General features: G+C 40.5%; 1 protein-coding gene across 4 annotated transcripts in view; it reads left to right on the top strand.

Moving 5' to 3' along the window:
- The window catches only part of DIDO1 (death inducer-obliterator 1), a 69699-nt gene extending 49724 nt beyond the window's left edge, over positions 1-19975 (top strand). For 3 of the 4 annotated variants that reach the window (XM_081325193.1, XM_081325196.1, XM_081325195.1), the window contains 7 exons: positions 1039-1146; positions 2034-2169; positions 4243-4786; positions 5800-5953; positions 8657-8746; positions 9395-9590; positions 14877-19975. In XM_081325193.1, the coding sequence (XP_081181319.1) occupies positions 1039-1146; positions 2034-2169; positions 4243-4786; positions 5800-5953; positions 8657-8746; positions 9395-9590; positions 14877-18133 (4485 nt within the window). In that variant the 3' untranslated portion in view covers positions 18134-19975. The remainder of the gene's footprint in view (positions 1-1038; positions 1147-2033; positions 2170-4242; positions 4787-5799; positions 5954-8656; positions 8747-9394; positions 9591-14876) is intronic. The other variant, XM_081325194.1, reaches the window with a different exon arrangement.
- Positions 19976-20317: the final 342 nt, after the last annotated feature.

The following is a 20317-nucleotide window of genomic DNA, read 5'->3' on the forward strand; positions in this document are numbered from 1 at the left end:
TTAAGGACTATTGTGATTTGGTTAACAATCACCACAAAAAACTTGTAAAATCGAGTTGGTCGCAAGCTGTCCAGCATGATTTATTACCGTAAATCTAGGATCAGTTATAGCCATAAGCCAAGAATGCCCTATATTAAGGTGGTGTTGTTGTTGATGATGTTTAACGAAGTAGCAATTACAGTGGGTTTTGTAACTAGTTACAATCCATGTAGTCATTCCCAGCCTGATGCTTTCTAGTTATTGTTGTGTTCGTTATTTTATTTGACAACGACACTGCCCGACTCCAGTTTACTCCAGGCAGCTCACAAAATAGAAACCAACAGCAATATACAATCCAGATTGTACGAGCAAATGACAAATCCAGTCAACAGCCACATACACACACCACACAAGGGATTCCAACTAGCCCAATGTCTATGGAGATTCTCAGTCATCCAGGTCACGGTTGTCCCAAAGGTGCTTGTTCAAGAGGCAACTGGAGTTCCTTGTTTTTCCATGAAGACATTTTGCTTCTCATCCAAGAGCTTCAGAGAAAAACAAGAAAGTCCAGTTGCCTCTTGAAAAAGCACCTTTGGCACAACCAACCTAATCCAAGGATTGGAAGTAGAACCAGGCCTTTAAGGTGCTCCAGAATGCCACTGGGGGAAAGCCACCCAGAACTCAGTGGGTATCTCATTCCAGAGGGAAAATGCTCAAAAGATGGCCTCCTTTGGTTTGAGGGTGCCAATCACTGGTGGGATTCAACCGGTTCGCACCACTTCGGCAGAACCGGTAGCAATTTTTTTTGTTGTCCAGGCCCAGATCGGACTTCCGGAAGTGGCATCCACACAGAGAACCGGTTGTTCACATATTTGAATCCCACCACTGGTGCCAATGCTCACCCGGCAGATACCATAAGAGACAGGTCGGACATAAATTATGTTGAGACTACAGCATCTACGTCAACCTGAGATGTTGGAAATTATAGTCCCCAGAGTAGAAAGTTTGAAGTCCCGATTAAAAACTAACCAAATAATCTTTTTTTCCCCCCTTCAATAGATAATGGCATCTAGGCGTAAAACCTTTGAAAATAAAAAAATGACTGTGAAACAAGAACCTATCCCAGATATTAACATGGAAGATTCCCCGCCAGTGTCTGATTCTGATGTAAGTACATTTTATTTCAGATATCTGATTTTAGGCATTATGTGTTTGGTAGCATTCCCCCAGCTTGCACCTCTCAGATGGATTTCTGTTCTATAACCTCCTGGCAGCAAGAAATTATGAAACTTGATCATTATGAAATCTAGCCCTTCCTTTGGCCACCAATTTGAGGATGACTCTTTGAAAAGACTGCTCTTAATATAAAAAAGGAAACATGCCAGGCAATTAAAAAAAACATGCTTCCAAATGTCCCAAAAGTGGTTTTTTTTCTTTTCTTTTTTTCAAAAGGCAACCGGATTTTGTTTTTCCGTGAAGACAGTTTGCTTCTCATCCAAGAAGCTTGTTCTGAATTGAAGAACTGAACTGAAGAAGCTTCTTGGATGAAAAGTGAAACGTCTTCAAGGGAAAAGAAAGCCCGGTTGCCTTTTTGAAAAAGAAAAAAAAAAGCACTTTTGGGACAATCATCACCTGAGAATCCCCTAGGTATGTTTCCAAATCTTGCAGTATAACCTTGATATCAGAAAAAGGAAACAGAAGTGGGATTTACAAGACTTAACTGTGGGTTGTAATTTTATAGTGATATCAGCCATGGCCGCCTGATTTGGGCATTTGTCAGCAGAAAACCCTAAAATATTAATACTTTAAATTCACCAAGAATGTTCCTTTTATCTCTGTTCAAAAAAAAAAAAGAATCCAACAAGACTGAGGGTTATCTTTAAGTTACGGATAGATGCCTATTGCCCTTTCAGCTTATTAGTGACGCGGACAGCTTTTTTTTTAAAAAAAAACACCAGTTCTTACTTGAAGAATTAATGTGTTTGTCTACATGGCTGAGGTGAATAAAACAAACTAAACCTCATGTTATTCTGTGCATTTCTATATGTTGTTAGGAACAGCAAGAATCAGAACGAACAGCACCTGAAAAGAGCAGTGCTCCCATTTTGGATGTTTTCAGCAGTATGTTGCAGGACACCACAAGTCAGCATCGGGCCCATCTTTTTGATCTGAACTGTAAAATTTGCACAGGTGGGTATAAGGTTGACAATGTTGCTTGACTCCCCTCACATGATGGGAAAAACTGAAGTGTCCAGTTGAAGTCAGCTGCTCTGAAGACAAGCTCAGAAACAGTTAAGGATCGGCAGCGACACGTTCAAAAAAGTTGAGTCGCTAGACTTTCAAATAAAAGTAACTCTTTTCTATTGATTGGGTTGGGTCACCGTGGCTCTTGGGCGTACAATATAAAAAACAAAATACAGTAGGGTCAATGCAAAACAGGTAGTCCTTGAGTTATGACTGTAATGGAGCCAGCCCATTACAGTCATAAAATAGGGTAAGTCATGTGACCTACCAGATTTTATGCTGATTTTTGTGGCGGTCATTAAGCACACGCAGTGGTCCTAAGGGTGAACTCGCTGTAAGCGAGTGCTAGTCTTCCGCAGAACCATTGTAAAACAGTTGGACCATGTTGCCAAGCGCCCCAAGGGCGATTACATGATCGCCGGGGGGGGGGGGCAACCATCGAGTCCCATGTTTTTTTTTAAAAATCCCATTTATATCCCGCCCTTCTCCGAAGACTCAGGGCGGCTTACAATCTAAAGCACAAATCAATGTGCTTAGCAATACACTTCATTCTATGTATATGCCTGCTTATTAGGGCTTCCCCCCCCCAGCGGCATTATTACAAAGTCAGCTTAATTGCCCCCAACAATCTGGGTCCTCATTTTACCTACCTCGGAAGGATGGAAGGCTGAGTCAACCTTGAGCCTGGTGGGACTCGAACCTGCACTCATTGCAGGCAGCTGGTGTTACTTAAGGAGGCATTAGCCCACTGCTCCACCAAGGTTTAGGTAGGTCATAACGCGGTAGCTCAGTGGGTTAGGACGCTGAGCTTGTCGATCAGAAGATCGGCAGTTTGGCGGGTCGAATCCCGAGTGCCGCGTAACAGAGGGAGCGCCTGTTACTCGTCCCAGCTTCTGCCAACTTAGCAGTTCGAAAGCACGTAAAAAGGCAAGTAGAAAAATAGGGACCACTCCGGTGGGAAGGTAACAGCGTTCCGTGCGCCTTTGGCGTCTAGTCATGCCGGCCACATGACCACGGAGACGTCCTCGGACAAGCGCTGGCTCTTCGGCTATGAAACGGAGATGAGCACCGGCCCCTAGAGTCGGAAACGACTAGCACGCATGTGCGGGGGAACCTTTACCTTTACCTTTAACTTTGAAAGGTTGCTAAGCGACCGTAAGTTGAGGTCTACCTATAAAGGAAATGAGAAAATGGTAACTGAAACAGTGAACATTAATATATATGCAATATATATCATAGTGTGTGTGTGTGTGGGGGGGCAAGTTCCATCCACCGTATCCCAAACCTGAGAGAACAGCCAGGACTTTAAGGCCTGCAGAAACTCCTTTAAATTCTGAAAGATGACGCAGCTTGATTAAGGGGCCTGGAGCACACTCATCCTTTGGCTCTTACCAGTCAGTCAAAACCCACAGGAGACAGACCATCCCTCAAATAAATGGACTCCGTGGCAGAAGTAATGTGGCAGTTTTACTGTGGTTTTCAAAAAAAAAAAAAACACCTACTGCAAAACTACCTTGAAATACAGAACGCGAAACCCTTTAGTTTTATCCCTTAACGCTTGTTGATTACTTGATTAGAATCACTTGTGTTTTAATGTTTTTATACAATGCTTTCAGAGACTCGCATCTCTATGAATCTCTCTTTTTCACGGCAAGCCTACAAAATGAGTTGTTACTATTTCTAGGCAGCCTCCTGCTCTTAAAAAGGACAAAACACTAAGAAAACATACACCGAACAAAAACAATGCATCAGTGCTAAGGAAAGTTAAAATCTTCAGTCTTGAATGATGCCTACGAAAACCAGGCATAATAAACATAAAGTTGTTCGTGGCGGATTTATTCCGTCCTCCCTTCTGAGGAAGTTCCATAATCAGGTTGTCATGTTGCTGTATCCATTGAAGCTTTAAGAGTAACGTCTTGTCCCTTCAAGGATCATGCTCTGCCCCCTGTGCATGAAACCATGTGTTATAGCCACAAAACCCCCTTGCAGTGATGCATATTAATTTTGATTACAATACAGGTCAGATTTCTGCCTCCGATGAAGAATCGTCTTCAAAAAAACCCAAATCATCAGCTGCTAAGAAGACAGAACCAAAGTCAGAAACTAAATCCAAGCTGGAAAGCTCAACACCGGCAGATGATCGGGAGGTGGTGAAAGAGGAAGATCTGGAGAACGTCCCAGAAGCCATTGCTGAACCTGTGACTGAGACAATGGCTCAGCCAAGTTTGGAAAGAACTTACATTCCTTTATCCCAAGTGCAAAACAACTCGGAATCCTCTCTGTCCACGGAGAATTCAGCCTATCCCACATTCTACACTGCTGGGGTCATGACAACAGTGACTGTATCTGGCAAAGATCCCCGAACGGCTGTGAGCACCTCTGCAGCTTCTAGTTCTGCTGGGATCTCCCCACTGCATCCCACTTCCACTCCTGACAAAGGTTCTGTAGCAGAGAGCAAGCCAGAAATATTAAGACCGGTTTTATCAGCTCCAAAGTCCATTTTAACAAAACCGTCTTCATCAGACCCAAGGTACTTGGCTGGTCCATCATCTATGAATGTCAGGTATGCTATATCCTGGAATTAGGGGACGATCGTAGCCTATCACACAAAGTGTTGGTGCGTGCATGTCTGTCTGTCTGTCTATCTATATCTATATCTATCTATCTATCTATCTATCTATCTATCTATCTATCTATCTATCTATCTATCTATCTATCTATCTATCTATCTTATCTTATCTTATCTTATCTTATCTATCTATCTATCATCTACCCATCCAAAATAATTAAAGGACTGTGGATCAAGCAAATCATAAGTGATGCCCCAGCCCAAAAGATCATGGCGTCTATCTCCCGTCATTATCAAAATACTTCCTTTGATAGAAAAGCAGTCTTATTTATGTGAACCAGCAAATTGTGGAAAGCTAGATTTAGTGCTGAGTAATTGTTTTGCAACTGACCTCTGATGCATGGACGTGTTTCTTAACCTTGGCAACTTGAAAAGGTGCAGACTTCCAACTTCCAGAATTCCCCAGCCAGTGCAAGCCTGGCTGGGGAATTCCCGGGAGTTGAAATTCATACTTCTTTAGACCTGCCAAGGTTGAAAAGCATCAGCTTATAGAATATATGGCTGCATTACGAGAGAAATAGTGAAAATGTTTCGAATGGAGACATCGCCAGGGCTCGCTGCCTTGGAAGAGTGAGGAAAATTCTCAGGGATGACTCACACCCTGAACGGTATCTCTTTACTCTCCTACCATCGGGTAGGAGATATGGGAGTATAGCCAGCCGCACCAACAGACTGAAAAACAGCTTTTATCCATGGGCTGTTAGGCTTTGGAACGGGAAATAATTTTTATAAACTTTATGCATAATTGACTTGCGAGGCCGGTGCGTTGTGCAATTAGTTCACATGGTGTAATAAGATGGAGGGTTTGTGTCACTGTAAGTTGGGGGGTGGGGGCACGAAGGGAGGCTCAGCCAATCAATGTATACATGGTTATACTTTGACAATAAAGGTTCATTCATTTGTTACGGGGAAACATTTTGGGACTTTTTTTTTTTTTGGTTTTGCAGTATGTCAGAGGTTTGGTCCCCTCCAGAAGGAGATACATCCCTGTTTCTTTCTCGTGTGAATACCATATGGAAAGGCTTTATCAACATGCAAAGTGTGGCTAAATTTGTCACCAAAGCTTATCCAGTCTCCGGATGCTTTGATTATCTCAGTGAGGTAGGATTTTGAAACGTTTACTGCTTTCTGTGTGGACGCTTCTGTAAACTAATTTTGTTTTATTACAGGTAAAAATGTCCTCAACTTAGCAGCTGTAATTGAGGTTGGACGTATACTCCTAAGCCGTGCCGGTCATTGTGGGTGGTCACGTGACTGACATGATTTTATGACATGTAGCAGTTGTTAAGTGAATCGTCATGGTGGTTAGGCAAATGAGGTTAAGCAAACACAGTAGTCATTAAGCTATTCCACTGTTTGAAATGGGTGAGGTTTTTTTGCTGGAAACCTGAAGTAAAAGTCGGTTACCAGCAAAAAAAAAAACCCATTGTAAATCATGATCATGTGACTGTAGGATGCTGTCAATGGCCGTACATGTAGTCCATTTGCTGAGACCCCAAAATGCAGTCACTTGACCAGATGGGCGGCTGTGGGAACGTTTGGAGTCCGTCATAAATTGAGGACTGCTTCTAATTGTCTTTTTAAGAAATAATACTGTTGTGTAGTACCTTTATTATACATTTTGTATAGATTAGTCTGAGAGCTGAGGAAATCAATTATTTTAAAACAATTTAAATGATTTTGGTCTAGATAGGAATAACAGGCCTGGATGGTAAACTTAATAGTGAAGGAAAGTTACATATTTACAAAGGAATTTTAATGTTTCTACTTAGATGCAAGTAAGTTTCTTCTAGAACAAGACAACTTTGCACCAACAGCCAATCCAGAAACGAGGTTCAGTTTTCAATATTTGATTATTGGTGGAAGCTCCGTATTTTGCACCTATTGCGACTGATGCCCTGGATTTACTTCTCTGACCCACTTGCATATTGCTTTCTGGGTTCCAAATAGGTTATAATGATTCGCAAACTGAATTTCTAAAAAGAAGTCATAAATAAGAAAATAACATAAAACCGCAGTAATTAAAAGCATTCATAATATGTAAAAGGAGCAGAGGAAGAACGATGCTGAACTTTTATCTCGGGGAACACCTGGTGGAAGATAAAGAATTTTAAGTGAATCATAGTTGGTGGAGAGAGACAGGGGACAGTCGTGCTGAAAATGCTATTAAATTTGGTTCTGGCAGGTGGCAAATTTACCATTTATAACACATGTAGCAGGCCTTTCTCTGATTCTTAAGGATTTCCAAGATTGAAATAAATTTAGGAAGTATACATGCACACACGCATACATACCTTTATTCTATGGTCAGAATTCCTCCCAAACGCTCCCAAATATGTTTTTTCTCACTAGAGCAAACCCAAAAACACTAAATGGTTGTTCTGAAAGATAAAACTAAGCACGAAGCATGTGATGGTAATAGTGAATTACTGAGAAGCTGCATTGCTTATAGCAGGGATATCCAGCCTTGGCAGCTTTAAGACTTGTGGACTTCAACTCCCAGAATTCCCCAGCCATCCTTAGTGATCTATAACATCAAATCCCAAAGTTAACAGGGAGTGTCATTATCATCACCCCATTATGCTGGCATTTTCCCTGGTCATCTCTGTTCAGTAGATATGCTATATATATTTTTAATCTAGCAAAAAATTAAAAGGAAATTTAATAACTTATTAGTCACTTTGTATTGAGTAAGCTAGCAACATGATAGCTTAGCATATTTTTTCCCTATACCAGGGGTAGGCATCCTTGGCTCTTTTATGACTCATGGACTTCAACTCCCAGAATTCCTGAGTCAGACAGGCTAGCTCAGGAATTCTGGGAGTTGAAGTCCATGAGTCATAAAAGAGCCGAGGTTGCCTACCCCTGCCCTATCCCGTTTCCACTCTTTTGCTTAGGCTGCAAATGCCAAAATGCCATCACTGCATTGGCAGCTTTTGATGAACGCAAGGGGATGGATTCTAGTAGTTAGGAGCATCTATTCTTTCAAGGACAGGGGTAGGCAACCTTGGCTCTTTCATGACTCGTGGACTTCAACTCCCAGAATTCCTGAGCCAGCCAGGCTAGCTCAGGAATTCTGGGAGTTGAAGTCCATGAGTCATAAAAGAGCCAAGGTTGCCTACCCCTGCCCTATACCATGCCAAGGTAATAATTGTATACATAAAAACTGCCTATTTATGTAGACAAAGCTAGATTGTGCATTTTGACTCTTATGAAAAGAAAGCAGTGTTAGGTTTGTTTGTTTTTTTCTGTTAATGTCCTAGGTCAGAGCCCTTGGCCTCCCGGATGTTACCTAACAGCTGTCACCTCCCGTTACTCTTGTTGAGAGTGTTGGATGTTGCAAATGAGCAACTCCTTGAAATCCTTCAGTTCTTTGGAGAGAATAATAGCCCTGATTGTAAAACTAAGAATATGACTTTCATAATATTTGTAGCTGAGGTTGAAATGTGGTGTCCTTGGTACTCTTTCAACTTGGTTTTTTTCTTGCAAATGTTTCACTACCCAACTGGGTAGTGTTATCAGTGATCACTGATAACATTACCTAGTTCAGGGGTAGGCAACCTCGGCTCTTTTATGACTCATGGACTTCAACTCCCAGAATTCCTGAGTCAGCATAGTCCATGAGTCATAAAAGAGCCGAGATTGCCTACCCCTGACCTAGTTGGATAATAACACCTCTGCAAAAAAAAAAAAAATCAAGCTGAGAGAGGCCCCACAATATGACTTTCTTTATAGTTTTGCTGTTACAATATGGACAAAAAACATTCCCTCAAACTATGGCTTCTTTTCATGTTTTCTCTTTAGGATTTACCAGACACAATTCATATTGGAGGGAGGATCTCACCAAAAACAGTGTGGGATTATATTGGCAAACTTAAATCCTCTGTATCAAAGGTAATCAAGTTTGGCAGTACTGTAATTCATTTGAAATGATGATGAGGCTGATGACATAATAACAATTGGGGCCAAATACATCTTCAGAGGGATTCTGTTGCCCAAGGCTGGAGTTAAGTTCAGTCTGAATTTTGAATAGCAGGAACTTTTAAAAGAATTGTGTCATGCAGCTGTCAGTCATATTTTCTAAAGTAAGCTTAATTGGTAAGCCTTGCAAATAAGTATTATATGTATTGTGGGTATTTTTAAAAGATAATCAACAGATTATTAGTGCTTTTATCTTCAATTTAAAATTAGCCATCCCAATCAGAATTTTTGCTGGTCCATTACCAGGCTTTTATGTTAAATATACCACCTAATATTAACTTTAAAAAACCATTTCATATCAGAATGAAGTAAAAATTGGATGACTAATAATTTTTCACTACCTTGAGTTTTAACAAATTGGTGGGGACTTTTTTTATTTTTAGAAAAGTTAGTTAAGACAACTTTTTAAAAAATTTACAGCACTTTTTAAAGTTTTGCCACTAATATTCTGGATGAATTCTTTCTAACCTATGTGGTCCCTTGCTGTATGTTGCTTTTACTTGCTCTTTTCCCCCCCCCCCCCAAAAGTCAGTATTTTTTCTTTATATATTTATATTCCAGGAGTTGTGTTTAATACGTTTCCATCCAGCAACAGAAGAGGAAGAAGCTGCCTACATCTCTCTCTACTCCTATTTTAGCAGCCGGTGCCGATTTGGAGTTGTAGCTAATAACAACAGGCATGTCAAGGACCTGTATTTGATCCCCCTCAGGGCTAAGGATCCCATTCCATCCAAACTTTTGCCTTTTGAGGGACCAGGTAAGCAATAAATTAATAGGAAACACGACATACCTTCAGTTCCCAACTTAACAACTACAAGTATTAATCAGATACGACACGCTGCATTCATTTATTTAGCATATTCACCCATCTCAAAAACATAACTCTAGATGGCGTACCAACAAAACAACAGTTAAAACTACATAAGAACATATTTTTTCTTAGCACAAAGTGTGTGTGTGTGTGTGTGTGTGTGTGTGTCTACAATTTGTTTTCCTAAAGTAGATTTTTCTTTCTCTTTAAAACAGTTGTAGACATATTAGCCAGGTTTTACAACACTAATACACAACACAACATGCTTCAGCTTTGAGTGGAATCTTCCTAGCAGTTTATACAGTGAAATTCAGGTTGAACGGTAGAATCTGCTTATCCGTTTTGGAATGGCATTTTATATAAACAGGTATGTCCTGAGTAGGCTTGGATTTCTCACGTCCCAAATCTTACAAGATCTCTAGATTTGGGTACAAGAGTTTCCAAGTGGAATAAAGGAAGAGGAAGCTCCAAAGTTTTAAAGTTGCAAATGAGGCATAACACCAAGTGCCTAATTTGCCCTGTGACATCAAGCCTTTGATACATGGATGGAACATTCTAATAAAAATATTAGAATCACAGCTCATTCCTTAGTTTTGAACATAGGTCTTATGGCTTAATAATAGACTTTATTGAACAAGTATTGAACGTTATCAAGGATCCTGGAGAAAAATCTTAGGTGGTCGCTAACAGTCGGCACGACCTTGACGGCACATCACCATCATCATTGCACATTCTTATATACTTACAGAAATTAAAAGTTAAATATCTATACTTCTACATTTCTGATCTCTGAGAGATCATACAGATGTTCTGCCCATTCTGTAGAGAGAATGTCTGTATGCTACATGTATAAAGCAAAATAACTAAATATTTAGTATGGTAAACGGCTTGCTCTGAAATTCTTTGGATCGAGAAATGCTGGCAGATGTGAACTAAAGAAAACAAGAAATGTTCTCATTTTACCAAAGTCACTGTTCTTTCTTTGGATCTTTGAACCCCTTTCTGCAGTCTTTTTTTAATCACTGAAAATTTCTATATAATCATAGTCTAGTGCTAAATTGGCCAATCCAAATATCTCATGTGAATTTTTAGCATAAATTCATAATCTTTCTACCAACCATCAATTTATAATTTTGGCAAGGAGGTTTTTCTTCCAGCAGCTACTGGATAAATGAAAGAAAGTGAGAGGGACATATTGGTTCCATGAATCACCGGCAGGGAGCAGTCCAATTGCAGCTTTCAATATTAAGACCCATCGGGGAAATCTTGAAGCTGGCAAGAAATGGGAATACTCCTTAAACATGGCAAAATGTTCTGTGTTCTTGTGGAAAGATCCATAGCCATGGACAAATTATCAACATCTTGATGAATTCCAGATATTCTTCTCAAGAATGCATGCATCCTCGGGAAACTAATTCCTAAGAACCATTTTGAATCGAATAGATAACTTGGTGGCCAAAACAATCAGGTCTAAAAATACAGTCTGTGCAACAGATTGCCTTGTTATAAATATTTCACTTAAATTCCGGTGAAAAGGAAGCTGTGATGCATTCTCTAATGGGTCTCTGGCAACTTGAAAGGCAGGAAAGGCAGGTCAGAAATCACCATAATTATCCTTGCTCCGGAAAATGTACATAAGAACTCTTGGGCATAACAACTTGGAAGAGCTGTGGAGTAATGATTCCATATCCAATGAGTAGAATTGATCCAACAGGTAGAGAATTTTACTTAGCACCAATCATTGGATCTGTCCCACAGGAGCAGATCCCAGCATTGGGATGGTTACAACATTTACTCTGCATTGTGCAAGTGTGAACGTTTCTCGGGTTTATTATGTTTTTGCCTTATGTAGTCAAACATTACATTTTTCTTTGCACATATAAAGTCACTTTGTTCTCTGCACAGGTTTGTTTTTTTCATGCTGATTGATTGCTTTGCCATCCTAGAATATCCAAACTTTTATGGATTGTTCAACCAGTACATATTTCAATGTACTTCTGAGGATGAAATGATGGTACTCTTTAAAATAAATTCTCAACTCTTATGCAAGTATATTGGGAATCACAACATCACATTTGTAGCTGTCAGTTTAGTTAAGAGCCGGGACCAGGAAATTCCCAAAACACACTTTCTCAAAAGGAAACACTGAACAGTCTTTGTGTACTAGTAATTTTGATGAAGACTATGATTAGCTAGAGTATTTTCACAGAATGAATTGTCTTAGTTCTTTGCCGTATGGATGAATGTGTAGAAAGATGTAAAATCATAAATGTTCCCCACCCCCAAAGATGAAATACTGCTTTCATTATATAATCTCAATAAAAGTGTTTTATACAAAGTGGTAATTGTCTCTTTCAATTGAATGTTTTGTATGGTAAATCTTTTTGAAATAAAGCATCAGTTGTACATAGCTAGCAATCTGTAGTAGGATTATTTTACAAGTACATTCGAGGGATATTCTACACCAGTCATCTCCATTTTAGAGTTCAAACTGTTGTTTTACTTGAATTCCAGAGTACTATTACAAAAAAAAGCTAGAATCCAAACTCAAATATTTCAAAAGAAATAATTATCTCTTGCTCTAATACATCCGTGGCGGAAACTACAACATGTTAAAGGCGTAATTTTAAGTAGGCTTATCATGTTCAATACGACGGTTGCAGCGTCCCGGAATTGTGTGATCACCATTTGCGACCTTCCCAGCCAGCTTCCAACAAGCAAAGTCAATGGGGGAATTTGAATTGGCTTAGCAACCACATGTTTCACTCATCAACTGATTTGATTAGCTTAACACTCATGGCAAAAAAGGTCATAAAATCAGGCACGGCTCACTTAGCAACCGTATTGTTTAGCAATGGAAATTCTGGTCCTGATTGTGGTCGTAAGTCAAGGACTACCTGTCTCAGCAGGGCAGGGGAAGTAAAATAACTAATCCATGTGAGTTAGCCACCACTGCTTCAAAGTATGGTCTTGCAAGGCTTTTGCTTACTAAAACTATACCAGCACTTTTAGTATTTAAATTACAAAGGATGCACAACAGAATGGTAGTGTACTTCCTCTACCACAGGCTATCATTGCCGTCAAACAATAGCAATCTTTATCATTGTCCAGAAACGTAGTGTGGTTTCATATCCACCAATGAATTATCAGATTCCTACAAAAACCCCACCAATACACTTTTCAAGAGTAGCAATAAAGTTTAGGATCAGTTTAAGAAGGAAAACTCATAGGTGACACAGTGGCACCAGCAATGTCTGAAGTTCTGACCCGTATCAGCGTGATACAATGGGGTTCTATTTCATGCTGATGAAAGCTTTTCTATAGCTGGGGATTTTTCCTTTTATGCTAATAATTTCCCTCCAAAATATGAAATATATTGCTTGTATGCCAGTTCAAACTTGTTTGACGGTCAGCAGCCATCTTGAGGGATGATGCAAACCAAAGTTGATGTTGGAGTGAATACCAGCTGGGAATAAAGGATAACATTGGGGTTGAGGAAGGGGCAGAGGCAGAGTCCTTCAGAAGTTTCCATTTGACCAGTACTAAATGAGGACCATCTCTTGGAAAGCTTGCAGAAGTGATAAATCTAGACGTCAAAAGTATAGCTTCTCTGTCTTCTCACCTGAACAGGAAATACATAGTATAATCCAACTTCTCTTCACGAGCATCAGGAATTTGCTGGCATAATTCATAATTCCATCAATGAGAGCAAGCTGATCTGGTCCAGAGGCAGAAAACCAAGCCCAAATCATGATATTGCCACCACCATGTTTCCCAGTTGAGATAATGTTCTTCTCCTGGAATGCATTGTTTGTCTCTCGAAAACACCTCATGCTTATCATTCAAGTCAAAAAGTTCCAGTTTGGTCACATCCATCCACAGAGCATTCTTCCAGTATAGTACCCTTCCAGTTCGCCCATGTGATCCTTCACAACCTGTAGACAGCAGCTGAGTTCTTTTGGAGTGTAGTGGCTTTCTTCTGGCAACCCTGTCAGGCTCACCACCACGATGGCCTCAAGAACGTTGACATTCTCCAGTGCAAGATGTTTGGTCAGATGTTACCCTGGGCTTCTGCTGGAATATCACTTGCCTTGCTCTTTCTGTGATTAGAGTTGGCTGATCACTTCTGGGAGACTTAACAGTGGTGTTAAATTGCCTCCTTTTCTACATGATCTGCCTAACAACAGGCTGGTGGGCTCCAGATTCTTTGGAACCTCTTTTGGCCTGGTGAGCAACTGTTTTTTGGAAGTCCTGAGAAATTTTCTCAGTTCCAGGCATGACATATTTCCACATACCCATATTGCAAAGATCAGGCTTTGATAGCGAATTCCCAGAATTCTGTTCTTTAAATAAGGCAGGATCTTCCACATTCACACCAGATGTATCATCCCATTGATTGAAACTCCTGACTCTAATTTCACTTTGAAATGAACCAATAATCCTAGAGTCTGTCATACTCTTGCCACGCAATGCTTTTGACCCATTTGCTTAATTGGGTTCTTTTTATCTAGTTTTAGCACGTACGGAGAATGGATCAGGTGTTAGGTCATATTAATGCAGAAATATTGAAAAATCAAAACAGTTCACAAACTTTTAAGGTAAATTTCATTAATCTGTGCTGCAAATTTCAGTTTTGTAAATGATGTGATCCATGATGAAAAATATATAGATATGATGTCCATGATTGATCTGCTTCAGTTTGATAGTTTAGCTCAACTATATTGGGCCAAGAAATACATTCACTGTAATCAGTTGTTGAATTTGGAAAGCTGAATCAAATAACCTCAAATGTAAAAAACATACTCTATTGTTATAACACAGGTAGCATGTTTAAAAGTGACCACCACATGGTACTTTAAACTACAGACCATCATTTGGTTACCATTCTGTAACTAAATATGTGATTGTAACAATTAACAGTTCTATTACATATCTAGTATTAAGGGAGATAATACATCATTGGCATGGTGCATTTGTTAATATTTTAGTAGGCATAACCTTCTTTCCTGATTTATTCAATGTTTACTTTTTACTCATATCAGCATACTTCATTTTAGTAGTAAACTTTTGTCTGTATCTTAGAATTTTTTTAAAAAAGCAAATATACCTGTGATTTATAGTTAATAAAAGTACTCGCCAGGGTTAGTAGCTCTCCCTAACCTTAAAACACTAAATGTTTTTTTTAATGGCTCTTTAAATTCTAAAATTCTTGTTTCTTCTATTTCTCCTTAGGTCTTGAATCAAACCGTCCAAATTTAATTCTTGGATTAGTGATTTGCCAAAAAACAAAGCGTCCTGCACCTGTGCTGGAGTCCGAAAAGCCTGATGAGAAGAGGAGCCGAGTCCAGATGCAAGAAGAAACGGAAGTGTTGGGATATTCTAAGGGCAGCACACTTCCGCCACAAGAAAAGAAATCTGCAAAGTTTTCTTTGTATTCTGGAGAAGCGACGATCAGTGCAACACCTCCTGGTTCTCCTCCACCTCCACCTCCACCTCCACCTTCAGAGCCACCATCAACAGTGGCACCTTCTGTGTTAAAAATATTGTCCTCAGTTAAAGCCGGAAGCTCAACCACTGTGGCGCCATCTAATGTTTCAGCGTCAGGAGCTGCCACTACTCCCGTGTCTTCTACTGGTGCCCCAACCTCAAAATCATCCACGCCACTTGATCACATTCTGGAAACCCTTTTTGGGAAAAAGAAGTCTTTTGATCCTGTTGCCAAGGAATCCGAAGCGACTCTTCATACCACGAAGCCTGAAGCACAAGCCGGGATGGAGGAAGGACCGCTTGCTGCTCCTTTAATAGATCCCATCGTGCAGCAGTTTGGACAGATGTCAAAAGACAAAGCTATCGAGGAGGAGGAAGATGATAGACCTTACGATCCTGAGGAAGAATACGCTCCGGAGAGAGCTTTTGAAATGCAGGCTGGCGAAAGCCGACTTGAGAAGGGCTGCGAAACCTCAGAGCAGGAAGATGAAGCCTACGATCCAGAAGATGAAACCATCTTAGAAGAAGCCAAAGTCGCCGTGGAAGATTTACCTAATAAAATGTATTTAGACTCCAAAAACAACTCCATAGCCACGTCTGCCCCCTTTGTGCCCGATGCAGCTGCTGCCCCGTCCTTGGTAGAGCAACAGAAAATGCTTGAGGAATTAAACAAACAAATAGAAGAGCAGAAAAGGCAACTCGAAGAACAAGAGGAAGCGCTTAGGCAGCAAAGGGCAGCTGTTGGCGTTTCCATGGCTCATTTTTCAGTATCTGATGCTTTAATGTCACCGCCTCCCAAATCGTCCGTCGCGAAAACCGAGCTGTTCCAACACGAAAAACCCATTTCTGAAAAATCAGAAATGCCTCCTCCCTCTGTTCAGCCTCAACTCTTTGGCCAAGGGAGCGATCCCAGGCAAAGCAGAGATCCCCGCCAAGCGAGGAGAATTCTAACGGAGTGTAGTGAAAGTGCCGACTTTAATACAAAGCAACCTGTGATACAGGGAGAACTGTCTGCTGGGCAGGTTCCTCCATCCGGCTATTCGGGTCCATTGCAAGCCGCATTCGACAAAGAGGAGAAATGTCCTAATGAAATGTGGATTGCAAGTGAAACCGTTTCTGCTGCCTCTGAGCAAAATGTGCCTGTCGGTTATGAAAACGTTCCACCTATTCACCCGGAAATTATAAATAAGCCAGCTCCTGTTGAACCGCCGACCAGCGCACCCGTTCGTAAAGTCTTGCTACCCACCCCTCCCGCCCCATGTTTTGTGCCCATTTTCTCAGGCTCTAATAATGCACCACCGACTATAACGTGGTCAAACGCCTCTCAGGACAATAGCGTTCCAGGGGTCGTAAGGGATTCTTTTCCAAGTTCGACATTTGCATCTCAGGAGAAAGTTCCTGGTCAGTTGAATTACGAAGGTGAAGTCAATCCTCAGCCCGGCCACTTTTACGAACAGATGGAGACTCCTGCGCTTCAAAGTGAGGAAGTAAGAGGGGGTCCTCCTTTTTCTTCAGCAGGGCCCAAAGGTGGCCCTCCAGTGTTGTGTGGTGCTTCTGATTTCCATGGGCAAAGGGGTCCACCCCAACAATTCAACGAAGGGCATAATGTTCCGCCAAATAATGACGGGCAAAGGGGCCCGCCACCAAATAGGTTTCCACCGCCAAGAGCACCTATCCCTTCATTATTTTCTGCACCACACGGTCCACCTGTTTTTGTTGAAAATAGGGGTCCTTCTCCATCGTTTCCTGGTGGGCCAAGGGAGAAAGCCCCCTCTCAATTTGAAGATCACAGAGACTCTCAAGGGGAACAGAGAGAATTTTCAGACTCTCAGTATCGTGAGATGAGTGGTCCTCCTGGACAGTTTGAAGGATCTGAGCCTCCACAGTTTGTAGGAAATAGAGGGCCGCCCCCATTTCCTTTTGGGGGCCAAAGGAGGCCTCCACCTAGTCAATTTAAAAATCAAAGAGGGGGCCCATCAGCTCAGTTTGGAGGACCAAGAGGTCCATCGCCTAATCACTTTGGAGGTACAAGAGGTCCTCCTCCAAATCAATTTGAAGGACAAAGGGGACCGGCACCAGGTCACATGCCAGGACCAAGGGGACTTCTGCCCTCTCCATTTGAAGAGAGGAGAGGAAGTCCACCGCCCAGATTTCCCAACCAGAGGGGCTCAGCCCCACATCAGTTTGGAGGACCAAGGGGGCAGACACCTGCCTCATTTTCAGAACAGAATGACACTGCCCCTAATAGGCATAATTTTCCAGGACAGTCTCAACAAGGCATGAAACCATCCCCCAGGCCTCTCTTGGATCTTCCAAGCCATCCGCCACAGCACAGGAAAGAGATGTGGGATGAATCTGGACCGCCTTCTTCTCATCCTAATAGTTCAGGGCAGGGTTCTTCATCCGAAGCTCAGTGGCCAGCATCCGATTTTCGAGAGGGTCGAAGTAATGACTACAGAGGCCAGGCGGCTTTTGAAGGGAGGCAGAGGGAAAGGTTTGAGGGAGGCAATAAGGAGAAAGCCTTAGATCAGCTGGAGAAGCCAGACAATAGAGCAAACCGAGGCAATGAGGATAGACGGAGGGATCGCGAGCATAATTGGGCTTGGGAAAGGGATCGGGGCAGAAACTGGAATAGGGGCCGGGAAAGAGATTGGGAGAGGCAGAAAGAGAAAGACTGGGATAAAAACAGAGATAGAAACTACAATAAAGACAGGGAAAGGGATTGGGAAAGGAACCGGGAAAGAACCAGGGCTAGAGAAGGGGATTCTTATCGAAGACGGAACCGGTCCAGAAGCAGAGACCGTGACTACGATAGATTCAGGGACAGGGCCCGCAGCCGGGAGAGAGAGAAAGAGAGGGACCGAGAGAGAGACCGCGACAAAGATAGAGGAAGGGACCGCAAGGAGCGGAGCAAAAGTACAGAATGTGATAGAGACTCTAAGCCAGAAGCCCAGACTGGCAGCCAAAAGCCATCACATCTGGAAGCTGCTCCTGCTAAGTAGACCCTGCAGCCAAGGAGCGTCCCTTAGAAGTAAAGGGGGGAATCGTGTAAGAATTGACTGTGTACTACTTGTATATGTTGTATATTCTGATAGAAAATACTTTGGTAAAAGCTTTCGTAAAAGACGAATTTTGAATTGTAAATGCAGTATATTAAAGTAGGAAGTGGGGAAAACCTGGACTTGATACATTTTGTTCATAAAAGTTTTCTTACAAAATACATAAGACACAGTCCTTCCCTGTTTGGTCCTAACACCTGTGTACAGATAAGAAATCAGTAGGGCATAGGACCACTGCTCTTGCCTTTTGAGAATAGGGGTCTGAAGAAGTCCTACTGACTCCCGGAGAAGGATCGTGGTTGGGAGCGAACAGTTCTACGACGTGGCTTTGTTCTCCTTATTATCTTGAATTTCCATTTGCATACAAAAAAATGGGAACTGTCTTCAAAAAGCATATTGCTTTTAAAGGTTTCAAAGTTGTGTTTTCCAGTAACTTAATTGGTAATTTTATGAGAATTTAAGCAAGATTTTAGAAGCCATAACTTCACATTTCAAACACTTAAGTGTTTTAGGTTCCTACATTACAGCAAAAATATCAATTATTTTTGTTCTGAGTTAATCTAGTCATAGATGGCTTTTATGTACTTAACAAATGATGGCAAAAGAGCAGTGTTGCTACTTATTTGTAATTTGCAGAGTATTTGAATAAGAAATGTTAAATTTCTAAACCCGTTTTACACGAGGGCATTTTGAATGTAATTTCAACTGATTTATGAGCTGAGACAAAAAGTATATATGTCTAGATGGATCACTACCTTTCTTACCAATAAACTCTTAAAATTCTGTATTTTTATGAAAGGTGTAATGAAAATTAATGCCCTCTGTGCTCAATACAACTAAGCTTTAAAATAACATGTATTGTTTGTTTTTTAACCTAAATTGACTGAACAAAGTGGGGAGGAAGGAGAGTTATCAAGGTTAAATACATCAAGCACTGAGTTGAAGCAGTTTGACTTTTCTTATGGTTATCGGTCAGAAAGATTCATGAATTAAAGATAGTTTAGTTGGGCCAAGATTAAGAACGTTTAAATTCTAACTTAAGTGGGAGAGATTTCTTCAGGATGCTGGTAATTGTCCCATTGACACCAACAGCACTGAAATTCTTAATTTTGATAGGAATATGTCCTGTCCATATGAATTCATGGCTACTGTGATAAAATTGGAAGTAAATATTTCTGTAAAGATTGGAGAAATAAAGCCGTTACTAACAATTCTGTTCTTTAAAAGGGAAGGGTTTTTACTGTGAAAAACAGTATTCTATTACTTTTTCTGTATTCTTCAAATTCATAATATAATTCCAAACAGTACATAGAAAAACATTACCAGTTGAATTGGATTTATACATTTACAGATGAACAGTTACTTTGATATTTTTGTAAGCATTTGCAAATGTAAAATTAAATTCGTAACATCTGTATTTTGAAACCTACAATAAAAATAGTACTACCCCATAAATAAATCACTACATAGTTATACTTTATATTGCTGCATCTTAGTCTTTAAACATCATGATGATATTAAAAAAAATCGCCTGTTTACAATATTTTGCAAAACATTGAAAGATCTGGTATAGAATGCAAATACCTATGATGTAATTTTTTTATTCAAAAACTTTCTAACTTAAAAACCATACATGTAAGTATACTAAATCAAGTGTTGTTTAGGTTTATTTGACAGAAGTTTCTGTAAATTGTATTTTATATTTCAGACTATATTATTGTACATTAAACGTGGGACTTCATAGATTTTTGTTACTGTAAGTCAAATAAACATCTACAGAAAGTCTTGGCATGAATAGTTTTATAGGTTTTGATTAGAACATTAATCAAGTAATGTTGGCAGTATGATCTGGGAAACATGGCCCAGACCTTGCAAAACAAAGGATATTTCACTCACATTTTAAAAAAAAAAATACTGTATTTTTTTATTTTGTTTTCAATTAAGAAATTCTATGTGAGGCTCCATGATATATCTGCATCTTTTCAGTGTTAAGGTAGCTTAACAATTGCATTTTCAATTTTTGAAAGGGATGAACATACATGAAAGGTACTGCCAGTATCCAGGACTGGCTTGGTGATTCATACAGCTAAACATGCAAACCCATTTTCAAGTCTGAGAAATGGATTG

This window comes from Vipera berus (genome assembly GCF_964194415.1).
Source record: "Vipera berus genome assembly, chromosome: 3".
NCBI lineage: Eukaryota > Metazoa > Chordata > Lepidosauria > Squamata > Viperidae > Vipera > Vipera berus.